General features: G+C 45.6%; 2 protein-coding genes across 5 annotated transcripts in view; one reads left to right on the forward strand and one right to left on the reverse strand.

The window, feature by feature from the left end:
• Positions 1 to 1,461: 1,461 nt before the first annotated feature.
• Positions 1,462 to 9,621, forward strand: TLDC2 (TBC/LysM-associated domain containing 2; the record flags this gene model as incomplete). 2 transcript variants are annotated; one of them, XM_082669499.1, is made up of 6 exons in its annotated part: positions 1,462 to 1,494; positions 3,259 to 3,408; positions 4,077 to 4,229; positions 4,424 to 4,519; positions 8,342 to 8,415; positions 9,486 to 9,621. In XM_082669499.1, the coding sequence occupies 6 exons, from the start codon at positions 1,462 to 1,464 to the stop codon at positions 9,619 to 9,621; spliced, it is 642 nt and encodes a 213-aa protein (XP_082525625.1). The 2 variants fall into 2 exon arrangements, with proteins under 2 accessions (XP_082525625.1, XP_082525626.1); XM_082669500.1 differs by lacking the exon at positions 4,424 to 4,519.
• Positions 9,622 to 10,671: 1,050 nt separating this feature from the next.
• The window catches only part of SAMHD1 (SAM and HD domain containing deoxynucleoside triphosphate triphosphohydrolase 1), a 62,835-nt gene continuing 46,032 nt past the window's right edge, over positions 10,672 to 27,474 (reverse strand). For 2 of the 3 annotated variants that reach the window (XM_082669496.1, XM_082669494.1), the window contains 5 exons: positions 23,915 to 24,054; positions 23,034 to 23,129; positions 17,893 to 17,997; positions 17,190 to 17,327; positions 10,672 to 12,797 (listed from right to left, as the gene is read on the reverse strand). In XM_082669496.1, the coding sequence (XP_082525622.1) occupies positions 12,663 to 12,797; positions 17,190 to 17,327; positions 17,893 to 17,997; positions 23,034 to 23,129; positions 23,915 to 24,054 (614 nt within the window). In that variant the 3' untranslated portion in view covers positions 10,672 to 12,662. Of the gene's footprint in view, positions 12,816 to 17,189; positions 17,328 to 17,892; positions 17,998 to 23,033; positions 23,130 to 23,914; positions 24,055 to 27,474 lie in introns of all 3 variants that reach the window. The other variant, XM_082669495.1, reaches the window with a different exon arrangement.

The raw sequence follows: 27,474 nt of genomic DNA on the forward strand, positions 1-27,474 counted from the left end.
TTTAAACTCCCTGACTCCAAAGTCTGTGCTCCTAATGACTGTGCTATTCTATCATGTGGCTGTGGTTAGTCCCTTCTACTTTCTGAGTGGCAGTTTCCTTATCTGCAGTTTAAGGGTGTAAAACATGATGATCAGAACGATATTGTCCTGAGATTCCGGAAAGATATCTGGACATGGGTCAGCCTTAAGCACTGGGAAGCCCTGTAGGAACATTTATCAATAATGTGTGAATGGGGACTGCCCTGGTGGTCCAGTGGTTGGGACTCCGTGCTTCCAGTACAGAGGGCGCAGTTTCGATCCCTGGTCGGGGAACTAAGATCCCACATGCTGCGTGGTGTGTGGGGAAAAAAAAAAAAAAGAATATGGGGATGCCCTTTGATCCATTATTCAACTTTTGAAATTTATCCTAAAGGATATCATCAGATTTATGAATAAGGAGGTTCATTACAGTTTTGCTTATAATCACAGAAAATTAGAAGCAAACAAAATGTCAGACGTTTGAGAAATGATGTACATCCTGTGACGAAATAATAAGCAGCCATTAAAAATCATGTGTTCAAAGGGTGCTGCATGTAACTGGAAATTTTTCATTTGTGAAGTTTGAAAAAGCACTTTATAAAACGATACACAGCATGATGTATCTATAAATGTGTGTATATACTTGTCTATGAAATAAATATAAAAGATGGGAAAAAATACCCTCGGGGCTGAGAGTTTCTCTCTGAGAGGTGGAATTATGAATATTTTTGTATTTTTCTTTATTCTTTTCTAAATTCCTCAAATTTTCTACATTAAACATGTATTGCTTTTTTAACTAGAAAAATGACTTTTTTTGTTTTCAAAATCTGTTCTTTTGGTCTAGCTTGGCCCCTTTCAAGCTTTGAGAGGAAACTGAATTGCAGGCTGTCAGTCTTGTGAGGGCCTCTGAAATAATCTGGTCTCAGAGAAACCAGAGGGGAAACAGTGTAATATGTTACACGTGGGGAAACATGTAACAGTGCTACATGTTACATGTGGGGAAACCCAGTTACATGTGGGGAAACCCAGGGGTGCAAGGGACTTATGCAAGGTCATACAGGGAACCAGAGGCCCCAGACCCCCAGTCTGGGGGCTCAGGCATCTGCCCAAAGGCTACAGTCCATGGGTCAGGCTGCCAGAAGGACAAGGAGGTAGAAGGGAATCACAGCTAGTATCTACGGCTAACGTGTTAATTGCTAACTACAAGTGTGGCCTTGAATGCCCAGCGTAGCTGACCTCACAGACCCACCCAGTGACATACTGGCCCGGGAATGACAGGTGAATGACAGGTGAGAGGGAGCAAAGGGTAGGCGGGTGGGCGTGGAGCCAGCCGGGTGTGCCCCAGGTTTCTCCCTCTCATCTTTAGGCCTCACCAAGCGGTGCTGCCTCCCTCAGGAAGGCTGAGGGCTTGCTTACTGCCCTCAGCTGGGCTCGGACAGAAGCATGAAAGGTCTCCGCTGGCGTTACACTCGGCTGGTAAGGGGCCAGCTTGGGCTGGGGGTTGGTCAGGAAAGGCGGGGAAGAGGGGGTCTGGGCCAGGATTGGATACAGGCTGGTGTCCCCCTTCCAAGCCCCTCCTCAGCTGGCCCAGGGTTCAGAGCAAGGGCTCAGGAACCTGGGGCATTAGTGCCCAGCCCCATGGTCCCAAGACCCTCAGGAAGCACAGACCACTGTCTTCATCCCTTCCTCCCCGGAGTGGGTGCCAGATGGAGCTCTATCCAGAAGCCCGCACAGCTAGGACGCCCTCCCTAGGCCTGAACCTGGGGAATAGGAAAGCAGTTTCCTGTCCTTCTCTCCTTCTCGAGGAAGTCTGTCTTTTTCTTTTTTTTCCTTTAATGGAGTACCCGCTGCTGTTTTTTAAAATTAATTCATTAATTAATTAATTTTTGGCTACGTTGGGTTTTTGTTGCTATGTGTGGGCTTTCTCTAGTTGCGGTGAGCAGGGGCTACTCTTCATTGCGGTGCGCAGGCTTCTCACTGCGGTGGCTTCGCGGGCTTCTCACTGCGGTGGCTTCTGTTGCGGAGCGCGGGCTCTAGGCACGCGGGCTCAGTAGTTGTGGTGCGTGGGCTTCAGTAGTTGTGGCTCGTGGGCTCTAGATCACAGGCTCAGTAGTTGCGGCACACGGGCTTAGTTGCTCCGCGGCATGTGGGATCTTCCTGGACCAGGGCTTGAACCCATGTCCCCTGCATTGGCAGGTGGATTCTTAACCACTGCGCCAGCAGGGAAGTCCTTGAGGAAGTCTCTCCTGATGAAAAGCCCCGAAGTCATTGTGTGCAGGCGTGCATACACACACACACACACACACACACACACACTCTGGTACTCAATGGAGTGAATGAATGAATGAAGACACCACCATACATGCCCACTGACACACACATATATTTACACAATCCCAACTCACACTCACAAACACATTGATAGGTAACACACAAAGTTGCACTCAATACCTTCTCACACTGATTTGCCTACACAACTCTATTTTAAGCCAACACATCACACACAGACAAATGTGCATTTTATATGAATCTGCTAACCTGCACACTGTCTCACCTATGACTACATGCGTTGTTTCACTGGCTGAAAGGGCCTTCTTTCTTCCTTTGTAAAATGGGCGTAGTAAGAAGCACATTCTCGGGAGTTCCCTGGCACTCCAGTGGCTGGGACTCGGCGCTGTCACTGCTGCGGCCCGGGTTCAATCCCTGGTCAGGGAACTGAGATCCCACAAGCCACAGAGTACGTGGCCAAAAGGAAAAAAAAAGCAGCACATTCTTCTTAGAATTCTTGGGAAAATTCAGAGAGATCACGCACAGCAAGCATTTCACACAGGCCTAGTCAAGTGTGTGCTGTATACGTCAGCCACTACTGTTGTTGTTATTATTATTACCGTTATTTCACGTACAAAGGCACAGCTGCGGCCCCCAGAACTGGGCTGTCATCTGCCCTTCTCTCCTGCCCACAGGCTTAGAACGCAATGCCTGGCATCCACTCCGGATCCAGAGAAACCAGGCAGACAAGCTGCAGGGCCTACGGCCACATCGGATGGGCATGGCTGGCAGGGGCCAGGGAGGGAGCTGGCTGGAGGCGGGGGCAGGGCCTGGTCTGTCGCTGACACTTGCTTCCTCTGGCTGCGCTCGTGGCTGCAGGGGCCTGGGCCGGGGTGATGAGGTGGCCGAGGACATGTGGAGGCTGGTGTCTCCTTGTCCCTCCACTCACCAGGCCTCTTTGTGTCTTCACAGCCCAGCCAGGTGGAGGACGCTCTGTCTGGGGAGGAGGGTGAGGAAAAGGAGGAGGAGACAGCCCCAGCCCCAGCTCGTGCTCCGGAAGATCCAGTGGAGCCCCAGCTGGCAGAAGCCAGCCAGGTTCTGGGAGCCTCGGAGATGAGGCAGGTTCGGGCACAGTCCGTGGTACAAAGATTTCAGCCCTGAGGCTGAGGGTCCCACCCTCCTGCCCCACCCAAGCTAGGCCCAAGGACACCCAGGGTCACTCCTGCTCTGTCCTCTGCTCACTGTGTCACCTTGGGCAAATCACTTCTCCTCTCTGGGCTTTTCTTCCTTTCTTGTAAAATGATCCAGTAATCCTAGCACCGCCTTCTTCCCTGGGCCAGGAGGTTAAGGATATAGTGAACTAATCTAGTCCTTGGGAACTGACGCCAAAGCTGGGGTGGGGGTGGGAGGATGAGATGCGGGGATTAGGAGGAAGGGTTCAGCGTCTCATCTATTCTCTGGCTGCTGGGGGCCAAGGTGACCCCTCTGACCTGGGTTCAAATCCTGGCTCTGCCACTTACTCCCCATGTGGGCTTCAGGCAGGTTGCTTCACCTCCCTGAGCCTCAGCTTCCTCACCTATATAATGGGAACACTAATCCCTCTCTCTGAGGGTTCCTGCTAATTGGCGTGAAAGTCCCCTGGAAACAGTAAAGTACCCTGTAACCTGCAAAGCACCGTGCTTGGGTGAGCGGTGGCTGTTCAACCTCAGTCCTCCTGGGACCCGAAGGATATGGGGCGAGGAGGGTGGGAGGACCGGGAACCCTCACTCACCTCCAGTCCTGTCCCTTAGATCAGCCTCCACCTCCCCCCGAGAGTCGCTGGACACTCCTGGAGTCTGGCCTTTCGCACGTCGAGGGACGGCTTCAGTCTGCGGAGCCTGTACAGGCAGATGGAGGGCCACAGCGGGCCGGTGCTGCTGGTGCTGAGGGACCAGGATGGCCAGGTGAGCCGTGCGGGGAGTGTTAGTGGAACGGATGCATGTCGATGGGCCCCCGAGGGCCTCTCCATCCCCCAGCTCTGCCCCAGGCTCCCCAGGAGCCTCTCTAGGATGGGCCTATGTTACCAAGCCTGAAGGGTGGTGCTGCCAGTGGACCTCCAGCTCCCTTCCAGCGGCAAACTGCAAATTCTTCTTTCCAGATGTTTGGGGCCTTCTCCTCCTCGGCTATTCGACTCAGCAAAGGCTTCTACGGTACTGGCGAGACGTTCCTCTTCTCCTTCTCTCCACAGCTGAAGGTGATGTTCTTAACCTTCCAGGCGGGGAGTGGGATCTATGGCAGGACAAAGAACCCGGGGTCCCAGTGGCCCCCAGCTCCATCCCCCGTGCTGGGTGCCTGGTGTCCTTCCATCTTTCCACAGAGGGAGTACAGCAGGGCAGTGGCAGGCAGAGCATCCCCCTTCATTTAAAAAGTGCTCAGTTCCTGGCAACCACTGACTGGCTTGAGAGGAGGTGTGTCGCTCAGCAGATACGGGCTGGAAAGACAAAACTGGTCCAAGTGCAGGTCGCCCTGTGGGTGTGGGGGTAGGAAGATGAAGACAGACATGCCCAGTGGCTTATATTTTCTTAGGCAGTGTCGGGTAAGGGCATCAGCTAAGGGTGAAGATGGAGAGGAGGGTGTGAAGGTTGAGGGGAGAGGAGGTATGGCAGGAGTAGAAAGGGAAGCTGCTAGAGAAAACTGGAGAAACAGAAGGGCAGCTAGGCAGGGCTGACTGGAGGTCCGAGACTGCGAATGCAAAGGCCACTTACTTCGGTGTGTGCTCTTCTCTAGCAAAATTCAGCTCCTCAGGTTCAAGCATGGAGAGCGCGATGGGAGGGTTCAACCACGACTGGGGTTTTGCCAAGCTGCTTTACTAGAGGTAGACAGGGAAAAGGGAGTTGAATGGAGTGGAAACACAAAATAGATGAAGCACTAGTTGCAGGTGCATTGGTTTGCCATTAGAAACCCCTGTCCCATGCACAGAGCAAGACACCTACAGATACATGCAACAACATAGGCATCTGGTTGCATGACAAGGAGGTCACAAGCTTGGACTGACTGCCTTGCCGAAGGCAAAACACACCATATCTGCTGTGTTGCCTCCATCGCCAGCCTGGAAATCTTATCAGAGAAGAGGAGAGGGGACAGTTGTTTACAATAAACCCATGCTGGGTATTAGTCCCCACCGCTGGCCTTCCAGGGTTCACCTACTAGAATCCTCAAGTTGTACAAGGTTCCTCCTACTGCTCCGACAGTTCCGTGGCAGAATCCTTTGCTGGTTCCTCCTCATCTCCCCAACCTTTTAACATCATGGGGTCCTCAAGCTCAGGTTTTGGTTGTCATCTCTTCTCTGACTATCCTCTTTCCTTCGAGGTCTCGTCCATTCTCACAGCTTTCCATGTCATCCAGGTGCTGATGGCCTCTCCCCCGGACTCCACACTCACATACATCCAACCATTACCCAGTGTCTCCAGTTGGATCTAAATGGCATTTCAAGCCTCACATGTTCAAAGCTGAGCTCCTGACTTTCTCCCAGAAAATCAGTTCCCCCGGCCATCTTCCCTGACAAAGTTAACGGCACCTCTATCTTTTCTGCCGTCGAGACCAAAAATTTTGGAGCCCTTCTTAATGCCTCTTTCACACCCTACATCTGAGCTGTCAACGAATCCTGATGGCTCTTCCTTCTCTTTCTATCGCTATCCAGAATCCACCACTTCTCACCATGTCCTTTGCTGTCACCCTGGTTCAAGCCACCATCATTACTTGCCTGTGTTCCTGCTATAGCCTCCTAATGCTTCCATCTTCAGTCATCACAGTACCTGGAGTGAGCCTTTTAAAAGGTAAGTCAGGGCACATCACTCCTGGGCTCCAAGCTGCCGATGGCTTCCTTTCTCCCTCAGAGAAAAGTCAAAGTCTTCACAATAACCTACAAGTCCCTACGTCTCTTGGCCTCTCTCTGATGTCATTTCTTGCTACTTTCCCTCTCCTGCACTCCGCTGTAGCCACACAAACCTATCGGTTTGTTCTTTTTTTTTTTTTTTTTTTTTGCGGTACGCGGGCCTCTCACTGTTGTGGCCTCTCCCGTTGCGGAGCACAGGCTCCGGACGCGCAGGCTCAGCGGCCATGGCTCACGGGCCCAGCCGCTGCGTGGCATGTGGGATCCTCCTGGACCGGGGCACGAACCCGCCTCCCCTGCATGGGCAGGCGGACTCTCAACCACTGCGCCACCAGGGAAGCCCTGTCGGTTTGTTCTTAAGCAGGCAGGCCTGTTCCTACCTCAGGGCCTTTGCACACACTGCTCTACCTAGTGTGCCCTCCACAGGATCTCCATGTGGGTCGGTTCTCACTTCCTTCAGGATGCTGCTCAGATGTCACCCTCTCGGCAAGGCCCTCCCTGGCCGCCTGCTTTAAATTTGTAACACTCCAGCCCCTAGAAATTCTTATTGCCCTTCTCTACTTCTTTCCCCTTAGTTTTTGTCGCCACCTAATATACCATTTATTTTACTGATTTACCCGCCTCCTGCCGCTAGAGTGGGAATTCCAGGAGGCAGGAGTTTTTGTCTGTTATGTTTGCTGTTCTCTCCAGTGACTAAACAGTGCCTGGTGCTAAGTGCCAAAAAAGTTCTTCAAAGGAGCTTATGATTGTTTTCAGGGGATCACTATAGTCTTCCCAGGATACTGTTATGGAATCTCATCCTTTCAAAAATTGGTTAATTTTTGCCCGTCTTTGGTCTTCTGGCACTTCTTGTGTTCTGCATGAATTCCCAGCCGTTCCTTTACTGCTCTTCCAAGAAGCACCATGAACGTGGCCTTAACTTTTTCTGTAGCAATGTTTATCTTCCTCCTTCAAGTCTGAAGGTCATGTTCCTTGAGGAAAGTGGAGGAGGAGCTGAATGGTTCTGTCTTCTCGTGGCCACTTGTTAATATTATCTCACCTGTTCTGAGCCCAGGGCTTATCTTTTATTAGTCCATTTTCTTGCTTAACACCCTTTGGTTGCTCAGAGCATTTTTGGCAACTAATTACAGGCAATAATATGCTATACTTTTGCAGCCTTTTAAAAATCTTTTTATTAGCTAAATTGACCCTTGAATAATTTGTTTATTCAACAAACATCTATACCATGTCTCAGGAATACTGCCGGAATCAAGGCAGCCGTCACAGAGCTTACCTGTTAGCTGGGCAGGCAGTGGCAATATTGCCACATGAACAGGGCCTGGGAGGAAGGGCTACTTTCAGTTCCTCTGGGATGACACTTGGGCTGAAAGATGAGAAGTGGGCCATTGAGGATCTGGGGGAAGAGCATCCTGGGCAGAGGGGTCAGCAAGCATGAAGATCCTAGAGCAGCAATAGCCTCAAGTGTCCCAGGGACAGAAGGGCCAGGGTAGATGAAGTGCAGTTGTTAAGGGGAAAAGGGGTCGGAGAGAATCGGGGCACAGCAGGCTGGGCTTTCGGCTGTTGTCAGCGGTTGGATTTTATTTCCAGGGCCATTGGAGGGCTTTAGCAGAGGAGGGCTAATATCCGATTGGATTTTGAATAGGTCACTGACCGCAGTGCGGACATGGGCTCTGGGCAGGAGACAGTGGAAGCTGAGACCCATTAGGAGGCTGTGATCCAGGGAGGAGTGACTGGCGGGGACGGATGGGACAGAAATGGTGGTAGTCAGGGTGTCTCTTTGGGGTGGGGCCCACAACACTTGCTGAGGAACTGGGTGTGAGGCAGCACTGGGGAGTGTGCAGGCTTGGTGTTGCCTCCAGCGAGGGGAGGAAACAGTTAGTAAGGGTAGAATCAGGGCCCCGCTCCTGACCTGGACTTTCTGCCTCCTCTCTCCAGCTTTGGACGCAGGAAGCCTCAGAGGGTTCGGGTCTATTCCTAGAACAGAAGGGCTTTGGGGCTGTGGGAATTCAGACTGGAGGGCAAGAGGAGATGAACTCCAGGGAGACTGGAGACCAGAGTAGTTCCTGCGCCTTCGTTGGGGCCTGGAGGTTCTGTTTCCTCCACAACACTGCCGCCCAGTGGTGTAGAGTCAAAGTGCAAGGGCAGGACTCACCCAGTAACCGCAGGTTTCTCCTATCATCACAGGTCTTCAAGTGGACAGGAAACAACTCTTTCTTCGTGAAAGGAGACTTGGATTCACTGATGATGGGCTGTGGCAGGTGCGTGTCTCAGTCCTCCCCGAGTCTCGAGTGTCGGGGTGGTCTGTGCTCGGATCCCTTCTCCCGTCCGGAAATGCTGAGCTAGGCTGCCCCAGACAAGATGGGGAGGCTGCTGGTTAACCTTCAAGCCTCTCCCTTCAGCAGCTCCTGCTCAGTCCACTAGCCAACCCCCTAAACCCTGCTCTAAGTCAATATTGAGAGGAGAGGGTGGCGTGAACTCTCCCCCGAAGTGTTACGTTGGTGACAGCTTAGGCTGTCACTTTGGAAACAGCATTCCCTATGGTTGGATGAGGTTAGATTCAAGGGATGGGCAAGCCTCAGATTTACCTGTCACCTCCATGACTGTAGGAACATAACTCACTGGAGGAAGGCAGGCATCTGTCTGGAACCCGGCATGCGTGCATGCGTGCGTGCGTGCGTGCGTGTGTGTGTACGCGCGCGCGCGCCTCTTAGGGGTGGGAGATGGAGTGCGTTAGGAAGACAAGGTTAGTCTCGCCTCTGGTATGACCTGCAAGTTCAGGCAGAATAACTCTTATCCTGAGGGTACAGAAGAAAGCATTGCTTGCTTAGTACCAGGCAAGTTCTTTGCTCTCCCAACTGCCTGAAAAGCCTCCACTGAGACGCAGATTGACACAGAATGCACCAGCCATGGCTGATTTGCAGTAAGCCACTTCCCAGCTCCAGCCTAGGTTTGCTGTCAAACGAGGGGATTAGAATGGATGCCCTCTGACGTGTTTTGGGCTCAGACTCCGCGCTTGCGCGAGTCCCTCCTTTGGTTAAGCATTGCCATCTTTAACGTTCTGAATGTTCTAAAACTGGATTGTGGTGATGGTTGCACCACTGCATATATTTATCAAAATCACTGAACTGTAAAAAAAAACAAAAAACGCTCCAAACCCTGTGGGGAACAACATGCGAGCCCCTAACAATCAGGATAAATTGGTTTAAGGGGAGCTGAGACAAAGGTGAAGTGAGGCTGCGGTCGCGGTGTAGCCAAGCACCGCTGGTGCAGGTCCGAAAGGTGTCAGCACCCAGCAGGGAGCGATGCCAAGACTCTCCTCTCTCTTTAGTGGACACTTTGGGCTGTGGTTGGATGGAGACTTGTATCACGGGGGGAGCCACCCCTGTGCAACCTTCAACAACGAGGTGCTGGCCCGGCAGGAGCAGTTCTGCATCAAGGAGCTAGAGGCCTGGGTCCTGAGCTGATGCCCCGGTGGGCAGCTTCTTGGGGCAACAGGGGCTTGGATCTGCCCCCGGATGCTGACGAGGCCTCCGTCACCCTGGGCAGTCCATTCTGTCCGAAACACAGATGGCGAAGTCTCCCAGTGTGGACTGTGGCTCTGAGCCAGCCTCCCATCGCCAGAGGACCAAGACAGGCATGAGCACAGCCCATGTTCTCCTGGAGAGGGGACTTTGAAGGAGTGAAAGCACTTATACCTCACCCGAGCAGCACAAAGTCCCTCAGGAAAATGATCTTTTTAGAGAGTATACAGTTAATACATGTTTATTGTAGAAAAACCAGAAGATATAAAAGAATTAAAGTTGCCTAAAATTCAACCACCCCCCAAAACACTAACATTTCATGTATATCCTTCCAGACAATTTTCCAAGGAGATATATATATATATATATATATCTCTTACAAAATGGGATTCTACTCTATATGTGTTGGACATTATTCTAACTTAAAGAATATTGTCAAGCCACAGACACCAGGACTCAACCAGTGAAATTAATAAAGACTCCAGTAGCATCCTTCTTTTCCCAGAACATTGAGGGCTTTCTGTCTGCCACCAGTGTGCCACCGGGTGCTTGCAAATCTCTTATTTAATTCCACGAGGAAAATATGAAAGCAGCAAATGAACAATATGCATATTTGGGTAAAGAATTTGAAATTCTGTAGATGGGAACCTCAGGGAGGTTAAAAAGGAGGAAGGATATGTTTTCTGGCAAAACAGGAGCTCAGAAAAACTAAAAAAAAAGAAAGCCATATCCCTCCCCATGCTAGTGCCTGTCTCCTTCCAGAAGATTCTTTACCAGGCCATTACTTGCCATTACTGAATGAGGAAAACCAAGTAACATAGGCCCTGTTAATATTATCCCCTCTCGAAGACCCAACACAGTGCTGAGGTATAAAGAAACATCTGGGCGCATTCCTAGACCAAACACAGTTCTTTTGCACAAAAGGGTCAAAACTGGGCACACAAGTGTGAGAGAAAGTCGTCAAGGAAGACACGGTTGGTTTCAAGATAGAGATACATTCATGACGTTTTATTGCAGCTGTTTCCCTCACCCAGATGAAATAACCAGTCACTTGAACTTGCAGTTCTATTTACATTCTCAATGTGACAATGCGCAGTAACTCTAGAGGCCAAGCTGTTAAAGTCTCCGTTTTTATACGAATAGTGAAGATGTTTCTTAAGAAAAATTTAACCTTGTCAGTGGCACATGGTTCCCATAATTAAAACAGTTGCAAAGAGCATAAAGTGCAGCTGCCTGGTATGTAACAAAAGATGCAAACAAAACAGATTCAAGTTGTTTCTCAGAGAGCACAACGATACAACACTGAGACCACAAAATTGCAGAGTAAAACAATGATTTAAAGGGAGGAGGTGCAAAAATAAAACAATCTTGGCAGAGAAACATTACATTCTTGACCTTGGGTCCGGGCACATGGAGTCTGGGACGGATGCTTCTCCCTGCTGAACATTTCAGAGGCACCTTGGTTAAAACGGACATGACCCAGTACCACGGACCACTTTCCTTGTGCTTCTATAAGCCCATGTGTGACCACATCCCCACCACACAGCACCGTGGTGGGAGAGGAGAAGGGTTCTAACTACTCTATGAATTAGGGTCAACTCTTTATCTACTGAGGGATGGGGGAGGGGTGATAGTGCACAACGGCAGACATTCCAAATACCTGTCACCCTAGTGTCTACAGCAGAGAGCCTGGTTACACAGTGGAAGGTGCAGCACTCCTAAGGCCCTGGGGATAATCCGCTGGCCTGTGGTCTGAGTTCCTCCCCACTCCCTCTTGCTCTTGCCCAGGGCCAGGGCTGGCTCCCCAGGCCCAGGCTGCCAGGGAGTGTCAGGCTTTTGTAAGGGAGCGTCAAAGCACAAGATGTTAGGGGCTCATGACTACACTCCCCACTGCCCTGCCTCTGGCAGCCACCAGCTTTGGCTCTAACTCCAGACTTTGCTCTTGGTGAATTTCTGTAGCACTGGGGATGTGCGTATGGGAGGAGAGCCCTCAGTTCAGGAGCGCTGCTCAACCACTGTGTAGAGACACAGAGTGGAACCTGGAGCTCACTGGGCAATCACTTCATCTCTGCACGGGCAGCTACCAGCAAAAATGAAGTCCCAGCTCTGAGGAGCCCTGAGGATGGACGGTTCCTGTCATGACCTCTGATCAGCACCCAAGCAAGATGCAGAGAGCAGGTGGGAGGGAAGCTGCCTTCTCCAGGCTGGGCAATGGCAGAACCCTCAGGGCTCGGGCAGTGAGCACCCAGGAAAGAAACCAACACGGGCTAGAGCCACAGCTGACCCAGAGAACAGCTTGGTTTGGGGGATCCCTCTGCCACTGGGGCTAGGGGTTTCCTGTAAGGTAGTTTTATGCCCCACTTCAGAGGAGGCCAGAGCCCTCAGATCTGTTCAGCAAATCAGTCAGGCCTGTCATCAAAACGCTGGAGCCCCTCCTGGCCCTCATCTACTGTTGATCCCACAGGGCAGCTGACAGGGGGCTAAAAGGGTGAGGGTAGGTGCCTTTCACTAATATTACAGTCACTCAAGGAGAGCTCTCTTCAAATCTGGGGTGATGGGCGCCTCCTCAGGGGCGCAGGATTTTACGTTTTGCTTTTAACTGTGGCTGTTCGTGACAATCCCAAATGCAAATTCCAGTGTGCACCTTTGTCTAATTTCCAAATTTTTTAAAAAATAATCATATGTCCTAAGAGTTCAAAGTACATAAAACAGCGGTTATTCTAAGAAAACTGGCTGCTAAAGAAGAAAGGCTTTGATTAATATTAAAAATAGGCAAGGCAGTGCTTTCCATAACTCATGTAATAAAGTTTGCCTAATACCTGTTCCTCTAAATAGAAATGACTTAGCATGTGCGTACATTCAAAATATAAAATAAAAAGCACTAGTTGTCAATACATTTGTAGAACTCTGTAATCAAATTCCCTAAGTTAATTCTGTTGGGGGGAGGACGGAGAGGCTTTTTGTAAACAACTGATTGCAGACATTCACACTGAACCATCTCGAAAAAGCTGGGCTCTGCATTTGGATGCTTCTCGGGTGTGAGCTGGACTCTGGGCTGAATCTGTGTAATTCCACTCCGATTTTCGAGGTGTTATAAGTGGAGCTACAATATCACCATCCTGTCAAAGAGAGAGAAACTAGAAATAGAGAAAAGCCAGTTTTCATGGTTTTTGCGAAGGCCTCAGGTACACGTATCTTTGTCCTGCAGACAGATTGCTTCTGGACAGACTTACTCTTGGGAAACCCCAGACTGTATATATGCTCAGTGTGTGGGCTGAATTAGAAACGCCACGGTCCTAGCAAGGGAAGAGCCCTCAGAGCAAAAGCCACCAGACCTAATCTTTTCACATGGCTAGGTTTTACGGCCCTCTCCCTTCACACACTTCCACGGAACACACTCTGTCCTGGTTTTCCAGGAGAAAGAGGGTCTGCACTGGACCCCTGCTCCTCTCTTTCCTAGTCTCCCCTGTAATAAACGTCCCAGGCCTGTAAGACGGCAAAGGGGGTAAGGACAGCATGCGCCTGCAGAACTTGAGCTTTGCTCCACAATCAAGGCTATAACTTTGGCCCCATCAGCACTGACTCCACCCAAAACAAGGGATGGTGTCAAAGTGAAGTGACTTGAAAACAAAGAGTGTGAGAAGCTAGGCCCTCTAACACCTGACTCTATCCTGAATCGTTCTTGAAATTGTGGATGGATTCTCGAGGTTATGTGAGGGTACAGATCTGTGAGAGCCTTTATTGCGCTAGCAAGAGAACGCTTGTGATAGAATATCGTGGCCTTCATTTGCCTACTTGCTCTCAGATCCACACTTCGCCTCCCTCTGCTGTGCTGTGTAACAGGAGCTGCTCTTGTGAACTACGTTTCCCAGCTCCCGTGTCTACTGGCCTCCAGTCAGGTTTGGCCGATGGGAGGCACTGGTGGGAGGCTGGAAGAGAGGGGGGCAGAGAAGCCAGGGTGTCTCTCCCCTAACCCCTCTGGCTGGGTACAGTGGCTGTGATTCTGCTGTGGTTCTAGCTTCTGCAGGTGGCCCAGCACCTGGACTCCCACCTCCTACCCTAGAGGTGGCAGCAGCTCCCTCCTGTTGTCTCACTGTCCTGTTGGCCCATTTAGCTCTTCTAAAGCTTTCGGATCTCCTGCCCCGTATCACATTTCTTCTGCTGACCTACGCTGGATCCGACTTGATAGAGCTATTATTAAAAGCAGCCACACTATTGCCATGACACTCATATTCGGAAGACCCGTACCTCAAGTCAACATGATTTGTTTTCAAACTCGTCTCTATTTCTACCAAACATCCTTATCTCTACCCGTTCTAATTTCAACTCTAGTGAACTTTATGAACGCCGACCTGACTATGTCCCTTTCCTGCTTACACACCCCAGGGGCTCCCACTGCTCTGGTGCTCTTGGCTTACAGCACTGTGCACAGTGCCCCGCCCCATCCCTAAATGCACCCTGTTCTCTCTCACCTTCCGGCCTCCCCCCCCACCCGCCTTTACCCAGCTGACTCCTCACCCATTCTTCAGGTCTCAGCTTCCAAGTCCCTCTTTAAATAAGCCTTCCCCAACCAACCAGACTTAAACCCGGCTCCTTTTTGCTCCTCTAAGACTGTCCACACTGCCCCTAACCCCAAAGCACTTACCACACCATTGAGACTGTTATTTACTCATGTGTCTGTTATCCCCAAATAGAGCGAAACCTGTGGGAACTGTCTCAGGTACTGTTCCATCCCTGGCCCCTAACATAGGGCCTGGTGAAAACACTCATTCCCTGACTGAATGTATCTGGATTTAAGTCACTATCACCACATGGCTGAACTTGAATAGCCTCTTGTCTCTCTGCTTCGTCTCTCCACGTTCCAATCCATCTGCTGCTAGAGTTTTCCTTCTTCATCAGGGGTTTAGTCTCCTTAGAAGCTACAGTACATAAGACAGACATACTTCCTTATTTCCACTGGTCTCACTCTAGCTGGAGACAAAACCCAGAAGTAAATATTACAGCAGCATGGTAAGTCTTGAATACTCTGCCCACCGTACATAACAGTAAATCTTTCTTAGCTGATTACCCACGCTTCTCCACAATCCAGCCGACTCTTCCGTTTCCATCACCTCAACAATAAGACTTTGAGGCCCCCAAACACACCCAACTTGTTCCAGTTGCATTTTTGTGTAGCTCCCATTTCTCTCTGCTACTCATCCAAACACAATCCAGCCTTCTGGATGTAGGAGAATCCTCCCTCCTGCCTAAGACTTTTCTTTCTTCCTTTTTTTTTTTTTTTAACATCTTTATTGGAGTATAATTGCTTTACAGTGGCGTTAGTTTCTGCTTTATAACAAAGTGAATCAGCTATACATATACATATATCCCCATATCTCCTCACTCTTGCGTCTCCCTCCCACCCCTATCCCATCCCTCTAGGCGGTCACAAAGCACCGAGCTGATCTCCCTGTGCTATGCGGCTGCTTCCCACTAGCCATCGATTTTACATTTGGTAGTGTATATATGTCCATGCCACTCTCTCACTTCATCCCAGCTTACCCTTCCCCCTCCCCGTGTCCTCAAGTCCATTCTCTACATCTGTGTCTTCATTCCTGTCCTGCCCCTAGGTTCTTCAGAACCATTTTTTTTTTTAAGATTCCATATATATATGTTAGCATACGGTATTTGTTTTTCTCTTTCTGACTTACTTCACTCTGTATGAAAGACTCTAGGTCCATCCACCTCACTACAAATAACTCAATTTCGTTTCTTTTTATGGCTGAGTAATATTGCATTGTATATATGTGCCACATCTTCTTCATCCATTCATCTGTCAGTGGACACTTAGGTTGCTTCCATGTCCTGGCTATTGTAAATAGTGCTGCAGTGAACATTGTGGTACATGACTCTTTTTGAATTATGGTTTTCTCAGGGTATATGCCGAGTAGTGGGATTGCTGGGTCGTATGGTAGTTCTATTTTTAGTTTTTTAGGAACCTCCATACTGTTCTCCATAGTGGCTGTATCAATTCACATTCCCACCAACAGTGCAGGAGGGTTCCCGTTTCTCCACACCCTCTCCAGCATTTATTGTTTGTAGCTTTTTTGATGATGGCCATTCTGACTGGTGTGAGGTGATACCTCATTGCAGTTTTGATTTGCATTCCTCTAATGATTAGCGACGTTGAGCATCCTTTCATGTGTTTGTTGGCAATCTGTATATCTTTGGAGAAATGTCTGTTTAGGTCTTCTGCCCATTTTTGGATTGGGTTGTTTTGTTTTCTTTTGATATTGAGCTGCATGAGCTGCTTCCATATTTTGGAATTCAGCACCACCAAACCAGCTATACAACAAATGCTAAAGGAACTTCTCTAAGGCTTTTCTGACAGCTCTCCCAAAGCTCTGAGTCCTAACAGACTCACCTGTGTCCCTCCCTCTGGCATCTGACAAAGAGCCGATGTACTGGGCTACTCTTTCACGTCTCACCTTTGGTTTTTGTTTCCTTCAGCACCCAACACAGGGGGGCGGGGGTGGGAAGCAGCTAAGGTGTTGTGAGAGACAGCACTAGGCCAGGAAGTAGAACTCTGTTTCCCACCTGCCTGCCAATCATATTCATTCAGTCAACAAATATCAACTGGTCACATTCTCTGTGCCAGGCACCCACCATGTGCAGGTCAAGAAGGGACAATTTCAACAACATTCTCTATGGGATTGGCAACTAGAGAATTTAAATAGGTTATAGGTTTGGGAATGCTGAGTTTGAAATAAGTTAGAAAACTTATTATCAGTTATATGTGGCCTTAAATAAGTTAAAGCTCAGCTTTGGTAACCTTCTCTTCAAGATGAGGACACAATATCTCACCCCCCCAGGGTCACTGGGAGGACTGGGTGAGACAACTGGTGAGAACACTGTCAAGTACTATTCACATGTTCACCATCTTAAACTTTTATTATTAGGACAATAGTGATAAACAGAGCACCCACTCACAATTGCTGTAGCAAGAAACTGCTGGTGGACACAGGTTCAGGCATTTTAAAAGGAAAGCTTAATGTGGAAAAACCTTTTTCTCCCAAACCAAAACCAAATGACATTTTTTTATTTATTTACTTTAAACTTTTAATTTCATATTGGAGTATAATTGATTAACAATGTTGTGTTAGTTTCAGGTGTACAGCAAAGTGATTCAGTTATATATACACATGTATCTATTCTTTTTCAAATTCTTTTCCCATTTAAGGTATTACCTAATATTGAGCAGAGCTCCCTGTGCCATACAAGGTCCTTGTTGGTTATCCATTTTAAATACAGCAGTGTGTACACGTCAATCCCAAACTCCCCAACTATTCCTCCCCACTACTGTTCCCCCCAGTAACCGTAAGTTCGTTCTCTAAGTCTGTGAGTCTGTTTCTGTTTTGTAAATAAGTTCATCAAATGACTATATTTAAATGAGAACTTTTCAGAGGGATGTAAGGATTGCTTGCGTTTTTTACTTAAAAATTTGTGCAACATATGTGAATAATGTCACCCACCTGTGGCTTGGTGAAGTCATTGATTAAACACCACTGAACGAAATGCTGTTGTGCAGCGTAGAGACTCCTTTTATCCGTCTTCTTACAATAAACTCGAATCAGCTGCTCAGCAAATACCTCTGGCAAAAACTGTGAAACCTTTTTAAAGAAGGAAAAATTTCACTGTCACCTTGAATTCACACACTGAAGAGAGATCAGCTGTTCCTAAGCTCCATGCTTGACGTTACATTAAAAGCACCATGTTGTTTTGCTATTTTATCCCAGTGATAATCCAGAGAAAAGAATTCAAGGCAGCTGTCATATTGCAAAATGTCCCGCAATTTTATGTCCATTAATAGAAGATGAAAGGTTTGTATGATATAATTACATGAAGACGACTGACTCTCACACAGAAGATCTGCAAATACGCACATTTCACTTAGATGACTTCAACCATATGACACTCCCTTCCCACCAGACTTATAAGCTAGCCTCTAAACCAAAAAACAGAGCTTTCTTCTGTGTTTAGCAAACAGGATAAACTGGCTCTTAAGATGGTCTAGGCTACACAAAATCAGGTATACTTTAATTTTAAAGATATGCTTCTGCTTCTTTTTTTTTAAACAGTACACATTGACTTTAGGACTCAACCTGAAAGTAAAATGCAATTTACTGTAAAGTTCCAAATGCCACTGTCGTATATTTGTTTTACCTAAGTAGTTACCTGATTTTTAGTAATCATGATTGCCTGGCTGGGCTCACTCTTACAATAGAAGCGAACATGATCAATAGGATTCTTGTCTTCCATGCCATAATCCATGTTGATAACCTTAATACAAGCAATAAGTAAGTGATCGTGTACATAATAGCAATGAGAGTTCAATTCAGGGTTGTGGGGCATCACAGGAAACGAAGCAGAGCTCTCTGGAGGTTGAGAAGTAGGAGCCCTGGTAGGGTGGCTCATAGCGGAATAAAGGTAGCTCTGGTGCATGACCCATAGGGAATTGGTCTTTGAAATCTGGGTGGGGTGGGAGGGGTATTTGTGCTTTCAACATAAGTAGGGTATAACGTCAATACCTACTATGTGATAGACACGGGGCAGGCACTGTTGTGTAGAGATACAAGGACCCTTGATAAAATCCCAGCCCCCGTAGACCACATGGCCTAGACTGAGGTAGAACAAATAATTTAAAAAGTAACTATCGGGAATTCCCTGGTGGTCCAGTGGTTAGGACTTGGTGCTCTCACTGCCGGGCCCGAATTCTATCCCTGGTCAGGGAACTAAGATCCTGCAAGCTGTACAGCCTGGCCAAAAAAAAGTAATTATCTAGCACCATTTGTTATAAGAGCTACCAAGGAAAAGCAAACGGTACTGTGAAACTTTGTAACCTGGGAACCTAGTAGTCTGGGGCTCCTAGGCAATGACTGGAAATGTTTTCCTGGGAAAGTGACATTACTAATAAGTGAGCAGGAATTAACAAGGCCTAGGTAGGGAAGAAAAGAATTCCAGGCAGAAGAAACAGCTCTGAAGCAGAGAGGACTGAAACTTGTCTGCTGGTTTTAGTAGCACTGAAGTCATTGCTGATCTTAGTGACAGTAGTTTTAATACAGGCAGACGTCAGAGATATTCCAATACATGCAAAGTGCAATAAAATGACTTGCAATAAAATGAAATATAGCTGTATAGTGATGGTGACAGAGAAAAGGTTCAGAAGTAGATGAGAAGGGACTTCGCTGGCGGGCCGGTGGTTAAGACTCTGTGCAGGGGGCACGGGTTCGACCCCTGTTCCAGGAACGAAGATCCCGAAAGCCATGTGGCGTGGCCAAAACAAACAAACAAAAAACAAGGCAAAACAAAAAAGAAGTAGATGAGAAATGAGAGAGAAGACAACTTTTGGAAGTTTGGCTGTTACGAGAGGCAAGAGGGGAGAATATGAAGCGGACTGTGGTACCCAGGAAAGGTAAGGGGACACAACTTTTCAATGAGTTTAACCCTGAAGAAGAGAAGATGGGTAAAGAGGAGTGCAGGGTTTGTTATTTTCTTAAGATGAAAGTCTGTTTAACTGCTGATGGGAAAGTCAAAGAGAGAGAGGAGAGAACGCATACTGTGTGGTTCTGCAGACGTTCTGAGACAAATTGCTCTCTGGCTGCACTGCCCAATGGGGTAACCACTGTCCATGTGTGGATTTTTACAATGTCAAGTCATTAACATTAAATATAAGATTAAAATTAGTTCTTCAGCTGCAGCAGCCACATTTCAGTGCTCAATAGACATGTGTGGCTAGTCACTACTGAAATGGACAGCACAGATACAGACCATTTCCATCACCACAGGAAGTTCTATTGGACAGCCCTGGCCTGGAACACAATTAGAAGGGTTACCCTTAGCCTTTTGATAGGAAGAGAGACACTTCCCCACTGTACCAGAGCGAAGTCTGAACACAGCTGCACGTGGAGGCAGACGGTGTAGGTGGAGAGAGTTCCTATCTAATAACCTATATTTTATCTCTGAAATAAGAGCTAAAGTGGAGTTAGTCACTGAGAGTGAATACAGTTGGGGTTGGGAAGCAGGGCTGGAGATTTGGGAGGAGTGAAGATGGTTTGAAATAGTCACTATGGAGACTAGGAGAATTGCACTAAGCTTGCCAGAAAGTCCAGAGGGCCCACCTAGGGTTGGTGACCATGAACTGTCATTCAGCGTTTTGCGAGGGAGTTGAGGGTAATTGCAGAAAATGACTGAATTAATGGAAACACGATCTAAGTTAGATTGGGAGAGAAATAAAGATAGAAGATCACTAACCAGCTGGAAGAAAGTCAGGAGACAGTAAACTGGAGGTCCTGATGAGCTAGGAACAAGTAAGTAAGGAAGAAAGGGGTTTATGGACAGAGATGGGATGCTTCAGTTAGTGATTTTTAGAGGGAGGGCATTTTCAAATGTTGATAAGGTTCAGAGGTGGAGGGGATAAGGTCACTGAAGATGAGGATAAGGAGATCAGAGTTGGCGCCATGTGGACTATGAAGCCACTAAGGATGATGGCAGGAACCGGAGTAGAGTGGAAGGCTCTGCACCATGCCAAAACCTGCAACCAAGAGGACAGGAGATGGTTTAAGGATGTCAGTCTCAGAGGAACAGGGATCTTGCATGGGGTCTTGAAGTGGTACTAGGGAACAAGAGGACTGATGAACAGGAAGGTCTCCTGACCCTGAGGAATGTGCTTTTCCTGAAAGAGCTGCAGGGGAATCAGGCTCTCAGGGGACAGCCAGGCTGCAACAAAGGCAAAAAGATAGTCAGAGAAGAGGCTAAAGATAGAGGGGAGTTAGTTAATTACGGAGTGGAAATTCCAAAGGGCTCCAGGGACAGGTTTGGGACAGGGAAGAGATTGGAAGTGAAGTAAGGGGAAGAAATAGAGTAATGTGGTGATGACGGTACAGAAAAGAACAGATGATAAGAGGGGCTTATCCTGTGAGTGGTGACTGAAGAAAACCGGTATATGTGCTTTGCTGGCTATGCTGCCAGTGGCCTGTGAGACAAGGGTGGACATCTGAGATTCAGCCATGGTCCAGAAGTGAGACCAGGGGTCTGCAGTACACGGCCAGCCCTCCCACTCTGCATGGTCTACTGGCTTTGATAGCTGCATTCCTTTATCTGTGAGGGAAAATTGCTCAGTCCTCCCCACGGTCCCAGGGCTGGTGCTGTCACAGGTCTCTCTCCTGGGTGTTGTTTCATAAGGGCGGGACCTGCTGCAGCACTGACATTTTACCCATCGTGCTAAGGCATGAACACTAGTCAAATTTTCAACAATCTAAGTGCCACTACCTCTTCGGTATTTACTTCCTTGGCTTTAGAATAGTAATAAAAGGCAAGCCCTATTTTCTTCATAATGCATAACTGTAAATTCCTCCTTAAAGCAGATTTGATAAAACCATTATTTTCCAGAAGGGCAATGTTATACAGAGATCCCGTGCTTAACCAAGGACTCAAGAGTAAAAAAGTAGCTACAGACCAACAACAATGAATCTTTAATTCTAAATAGTACATTATGTTTTATAGCCCATTACATAATCATAAAAGTTACTACATACAGTCCCCAAAGGGGCCATGTATGGTAAGATGCACCACGTAAATATATTACACTGTCAAGCTATAACTAGATGCTAATTCATGATAAGACATTTAATTAGCAATTTTATTGCTTTCTCAGAATACAGATAGGCTTTACCCATCTTAAAATGGAAAGAGTTTCAGATTATGAAACTCTTGTACCATACTCACTGTAAAAAAAAAAAAATCACCTGCAATTCCACCACTCGGGTAGAAACAGTGTTAACATTTTACTATTAATATATCCAAAATTTTTTCAATATGTTCACTGCACACACATATTTAAATGTAATGTATATACATTTAAAGAAACAAAATCATTCTGTACGTACTTTTTTTCACTTATTATAAACATCTTTTGATGTTAAAAACAACTTTTAATGTTTGCATTATTCCACTGAATTTCCTATTGAGAGACATATATAGGGACTTCCCTGGTGGTCCAGTGCTTAAGACTCCACGCTCTCAATGCAAGGGGCACGAGTTCGATCCCTGGTTGGGGAACTAAGATCCCACATGCCATGTGGCATGGCCAAAAAAAAAAAAAAGACATACACATTTTTCCCCTAATTTCACACTATAATAAAGCCACAATAAATATATTTGTGCTTTTTTTTGAAAAACTGATCACCTCCTTTGGACAAATCCCCAGAATGAAACTGCTGGGTCAGTTAAAATTGACCCTAGTTTGGTCTCTTGTATCAATTTACACTCCCATTTTCACATACCTTTATTATCACAAAATCTTATAAAATTTTTTTTATCTTATACGTCTGATAATCAAAAAACTCGTTGCATCAATTTGCCTATAGGTTAACAAGAAAGTTAAAACTTCTTTCATGTCTATTGGCCATGTGTATGTCATCTTCTCCTATGCATGGCAGCCACCTGAAGTACCTCTGATCCTCTATCCATTGGGAGATGGGGAGGTGGGGGACCGACTAGGAGTAATGCCTGCACTGAGGGCAAAGGGCAGACACGTGGGAGCCCAGGGATAACATTCTGGAGAGTGAAGCCTTTCAGAGCCTCAGGAAGTCAGGATGTGAGATCCCTTTATTCTGGTGGAACCTCATCTAATGAAACAGGAAACTGCAGCCTGATCTGCAGATCTGAGGCACTTCATCACGCAGTCAAGTGAATAGAGAGAGGGTCCAAGGGCAGTTCACTCACTGTGTCCCTCGGCAAAGAATGGTTATGGAGAGATTGCCTTTTGCTCAAAGATGCATCAGCAAGAGAATAACAAATGAGAGGCTTATGGAAAAAATACACAGAGAACACTGTCCTGAGATTTCAGAGGAGTAGAACCCTGAAAAGAATTTCTTAGAGGAAACAAGAAAATGTGAGAAAGCCGTTTGGCATCCTCATTAGGATACAAGAAGACACTACATCCTCTATGAAAATAGGAGTCAAAAAGTCTTAACTTTTTCTTTTGTGTGTGTGTGCAATTAAAATATTATTGGTATGTATTATTTTTTTGATCAAGAAAACATTCAAAAATCACTATATACAACATTCTATTAATGACATGACCACAATTACATAAAAATATTTACAATATTGACATAAAAATGTCAAAGAAGGTTTTAAAACTGCTTAATGTTAGTTTTTTTCTGTGATATCACAGGTGATTCTCTTTCTTCCATCTTTCTGTATTTTCCAAATTTTCTATAATGAACATGTACTACTGTTATAATGAGGGGGGGTAGCGGTGCTTTATTTTAAATAAATTCTTTGCTTAGTATGTTATTGGACTAACTACTTACATCCACTATGAAATCTTCAGCCTTCAGTTCAGGTTCTAGCACCATGTCACTGGGTTTAGCACTGGCGACCCCTTTCGGAAGGCTTTCGTAGTTTTCCTAGAAAAGACGAGGCTCCTCATGTTAGAACTCCAGTTCTTCATTCTACAGTGTTTGTGTCACAAAGAGGTTCCTTCTCTAAAAACAGCACTTTACCAAAAAAAGTGGGTAGAGATTTCCCTAACAAATATATGGTTTCTGCCTATGCCATCTTTTAATCAAATCACAATAGTGCGATTTTCATAACAGCATTTCACATTGAAAAAAATGTGGCATTAACGTGTTAGTAAAACAAGAAGTAAAGTGTGACCCAAGGAAGTATCATGAGGCGGGGTGTGGTTATCAGTGTGGCTTTTGTTATGCGCTTTCTGGCAAAGAGAAAACCCTTCAACAAGCAGGAGAGATAACTGATAACTGAACTAAAGAAGGCAAGCAAGCACCATCTGCGAGAACCTGATAGTCTGCCAAAGAAGGAAGTAGTTAAAGCAGGTCCTTAGAGTGTCAAAGAAGCTCATGCAGATACCTCATTTTGAGGCCCCTTTTACTCACATTCATTTTCTTGCCTTTGGGTCTAGACAAAATTTGAGGCTCCCCTCTCACTTCTGACATGAGAGAGTAAAGGTTTTGGAGTAAATGAGACCTGGCTTGAATCCTGGCTCACTAACTGTGCTTCCAAAGGCAAATTATTTAATCTCTCCCAAGCCTCGGTTTCTTCATCTGCAGGGCAGGGCTCAGAAGACTGATGTGAAGATTAAGTGAGAACGTGTAAAGGGCTTAGAATACAGTCGTGGTATTGTGATGGGCTAATGGTTTCCTCCTGGGGGTCAGAGGACCTTTCAACTTACCCTTTTAATCTTTATTTGTCCTATAGGCTGAGTCTCACCCACAAACTTGTATAGATTACGGCATTCAATTTTCTTTAAAATCGCTCGTGCAGCATCCAATTTGGGATCAGCAGAGTATAAAATCTCCAGAAAAATGTTATCTGCCAATTTGATGAAATTTCAGTTACATTAAAATGAAAAAACAAAATTTTAAAAGACTCATACATTGCTGTATGACTCATACATCGTCTGAAATGATTTCAGTTTACAAACGTAGGTACACTATGATTATAACAATGTGAAAAAAAATTTTAAAGCCTGGAGTGAAAAAATCTTTGTAAAAGTGTTGCAGTCAATGTCTCATATTTGCTTCAAGGTAATCTAATAGCGGGAAAGGGGAGAGATGAGACAAGACTGCACTGGAGTTGATGACTTGAGACTGGGTTTTAGGTACAAAGGGGTGTATTAATTTATTGTTATGTTGGTTTTTAAAAATTATTTATTTATTTATTTTTATTTATTTGGCTGCGTCAGGTCTTAGTTGCAGCATGCGGGATCTAGTTCCCTGACCAGGGATGGAACCCAGGCCCCCGGCACTGGGAGCTCAGAGTCTTAACCACTGAACCACCAGGGAAGTCCCTATATTATGTTTTTTTAAAGAGAATGATACTTAAGGATTACAAAATTATGTCTGAGATCTGCTTCAAAATGGCCCAGGGTCTGATGGGGTGAAGGGATGAAGCAAAATTGTCATGCGTTGATAATTGCTGCAGCTAAGTGATGAGGCTAAGTGATGTAAATTTCCTTAATAATAAGTTTTTAAGGGAATTCCCTGGCAGTCCTGTGGTTAGGACTCTGTGCTTTCACAGCCAGGGCCTAGGTTTGACCCCTGGTCGGGGAACTAAGATCCCTCAAGCCTCGCAGTATGGCCACAAAAAAGAAATAAAAAAAGTTTTTAAAAGTTTCATTCCATGATGATAGAAGGTAGTTTATTTTCCTTCTTTCTTTTTCTTCCAACTTTTTATTTTGGAAATTTCAAAATAAAATACCTTTCACTGAAATTTATCCACTGTTAACATTTTCCCACATATGCAAACACTCTCTCTGTGTGTATGCACATAAATTTTTGAGGAAACATTTGAAAATTACAGACATCAATACCTTTCACTCCTAAATACTTCAGCATGTACCTTCCAAGAACAAGAACGTCCCCCAACATAACCACAATCATGCCAAGAAATTTAATACTGATATAAAAATATCTGACATACAATCTATATCTGAATTTGCTTAATTGTTCCAATAATGCAATTTATGAATTTTTGTTGCTGTTTAGAGAAACCAATCAAGTATTATGGATGACATTAGTTATCGTGTTTTATAGTCTCCTCCCATCTAGAACTAGGATAATTTCCCTGACTTCTTTCACGATGTTGACATTCTAGAAAAGTTCAGGCAGTCATTATGTAAAATGTCCCGGACTTTGAACTTGTTCAACTGCTTCTTCACCATTAGATTCAAGGAGAACACTGTTGTCGAGAACACTGTATAAGTGTTACAACATCTAAGAACACTATGTAAGAGCTTGGCTCAGTGCATCACATCACAAGTCACATAATGAGCTTTGTTATATTTATGGGTTATGTTAAGTTCCAACAGTTGGTTAAAGCAATAACCACCACCCCGCCCCGAATTTCTCTGTTATAAATGTATCTTTCCCTTTGTAATTAACAATCTGCAGGGTAATATTTTGAGAGAGTCTGACTATCCCAATAAGTTGTCAACCAATGGTTTAGCATTCATCGATAATCGTTCATTGAATCAATCACCGCATTTTGCAAAGTGAGTTTTATTAAAATGCCTTTTCTTGGCAAAATAAAATATTAGTAGTCTATGTCATTCACGTCACCCACAAATATAAGTACCAATCCACGGTTAACACATTCCTCACCCTCTCAGTGATGCTGTCTACAAACCCCTCTCTCCATCTTTAGTTTTCATTATTCCTTTACACATTATACGCACAGTATGAAAAACAGAACAATTTTATTTTAACATAAACAAGACCAGGGGTGGGATGAACTGGGAGATTGGGATTGACATATATACACTAATACGTATAAAATATATAACTAATGAGAACCTGCAGTACAGCACAGGGAATTCCACTTAGTTGTACAGTAGAAACTAACAACATTGTAAAACAACTCTACCCCAATAAAAAACAACAGCAACAACAACAAAAAACAAGACCACGCTTTTCTTATCCATGCTTTTATCTACCCTATTCCCAGGTGAATTAAAGAAATGCTTTTCCCCATGACAGAATCTCACTTCCTGAAGGCCTGTCTAATCCCTGAGGTTCATCTCAAAAGGCACCTGATTGTGAAACCTTCCCTAATTCTTCCAAACCAGAGATGTAATTCCTCTTTGAACCCCATGGAACTCAACTGATACTCTTCTTATGCCTTTCATCTTATTCTACCAGGTACAGGTTTTGGGGTGGACTTATATTTTCATTTCTGTTGGCTAAATGGGTAAAAGAAGGATTACTGGATCACAGGATACATATATGTTTAAAAGAAAATGCTCAACTTTTCCCAAGTGGCTGTACCACCTGCATTCCCACCAGCCATGTACGAGAGTTCTATTTGTTCTACGTACATGTTTTCAGAAGAGTCATGTACAAAAGTGAACTGCTTGTCTATTAAATTTAATGACTAAAATATCACTAAAATAGTGTAAACAACATTCAACTTGGGATCAGAAGACTTGGTTTGAGTTCAGCTTTGCCATTTTTTAGGATAAGTTGCTTTCCCTCATTTGGCCTGTTTCCTCATTTGAGGGGTTTTAAGCAGATGATCTCTAAGGTTCTTTTGAATTTAACATTCTAAGACCTCAATTTAATTAAGGGATTTGGGGGTAGGGTCTTGCAGGGAAAGGGAGGGAAGGGGTACGGTCCACCTATTGCTTAGGAATATTGAGGGATAAAGACCAAGGTTTAGCATTGGTATTTGCTAAATGTATTAGCATTTAGAAAATGGTTACTTAAGACAGTGGTCATAACATTTGCAATGCTTAACATAGCTACATCCAGATAAGCTGAAACATCCATTAGAAATAGGAATTTAGGAAGCAGTGAGAACAGATAAAGAAACAGCATATTCATATGATAGACTACTACTCAGCAATGAAAAGGAATGAACTACTGGTACATGCAATCTGGATAAATCTGAAATACATAATGCTGAGTGAAAGAAGCCTTACACAGAAGAATACATATGGTATGATTCCATTGATATAAAAGTCTAGCACAGGCAAATAGGTTGCTTCTCGGGGTGAGGTAGGGACAGGAATTGACTGGGACAGGGCATGAGGGAATTTTCTAAGGAGAAGATAAGGTTCTGTGTCCTGCATTTGTTTAGCAAATGTTACACTTACCATTTTTACATTTATACAAATTGCATGTAACTTTTACATCAAAAGAAAAAAATCTATAAACAATTAGTGAACTTTAGTTAATCTGCATGCTGAAGGAGTTAGGGTAAAGTATACTGACGTCTGAAATTTACTTTAAAAGG

The sequence above is a fragment of the Grampus griseus genome, assembly GCF_964374135.1.
Source record: "Grampus griseus genome assembly, chromosome: 14".
Taxonomy (NCBI): Eukaryota; Metazoa; Chordata; class Mammalia; order Artiodactyla; family Delphinidae; genus Grampus; species Grampus griseus.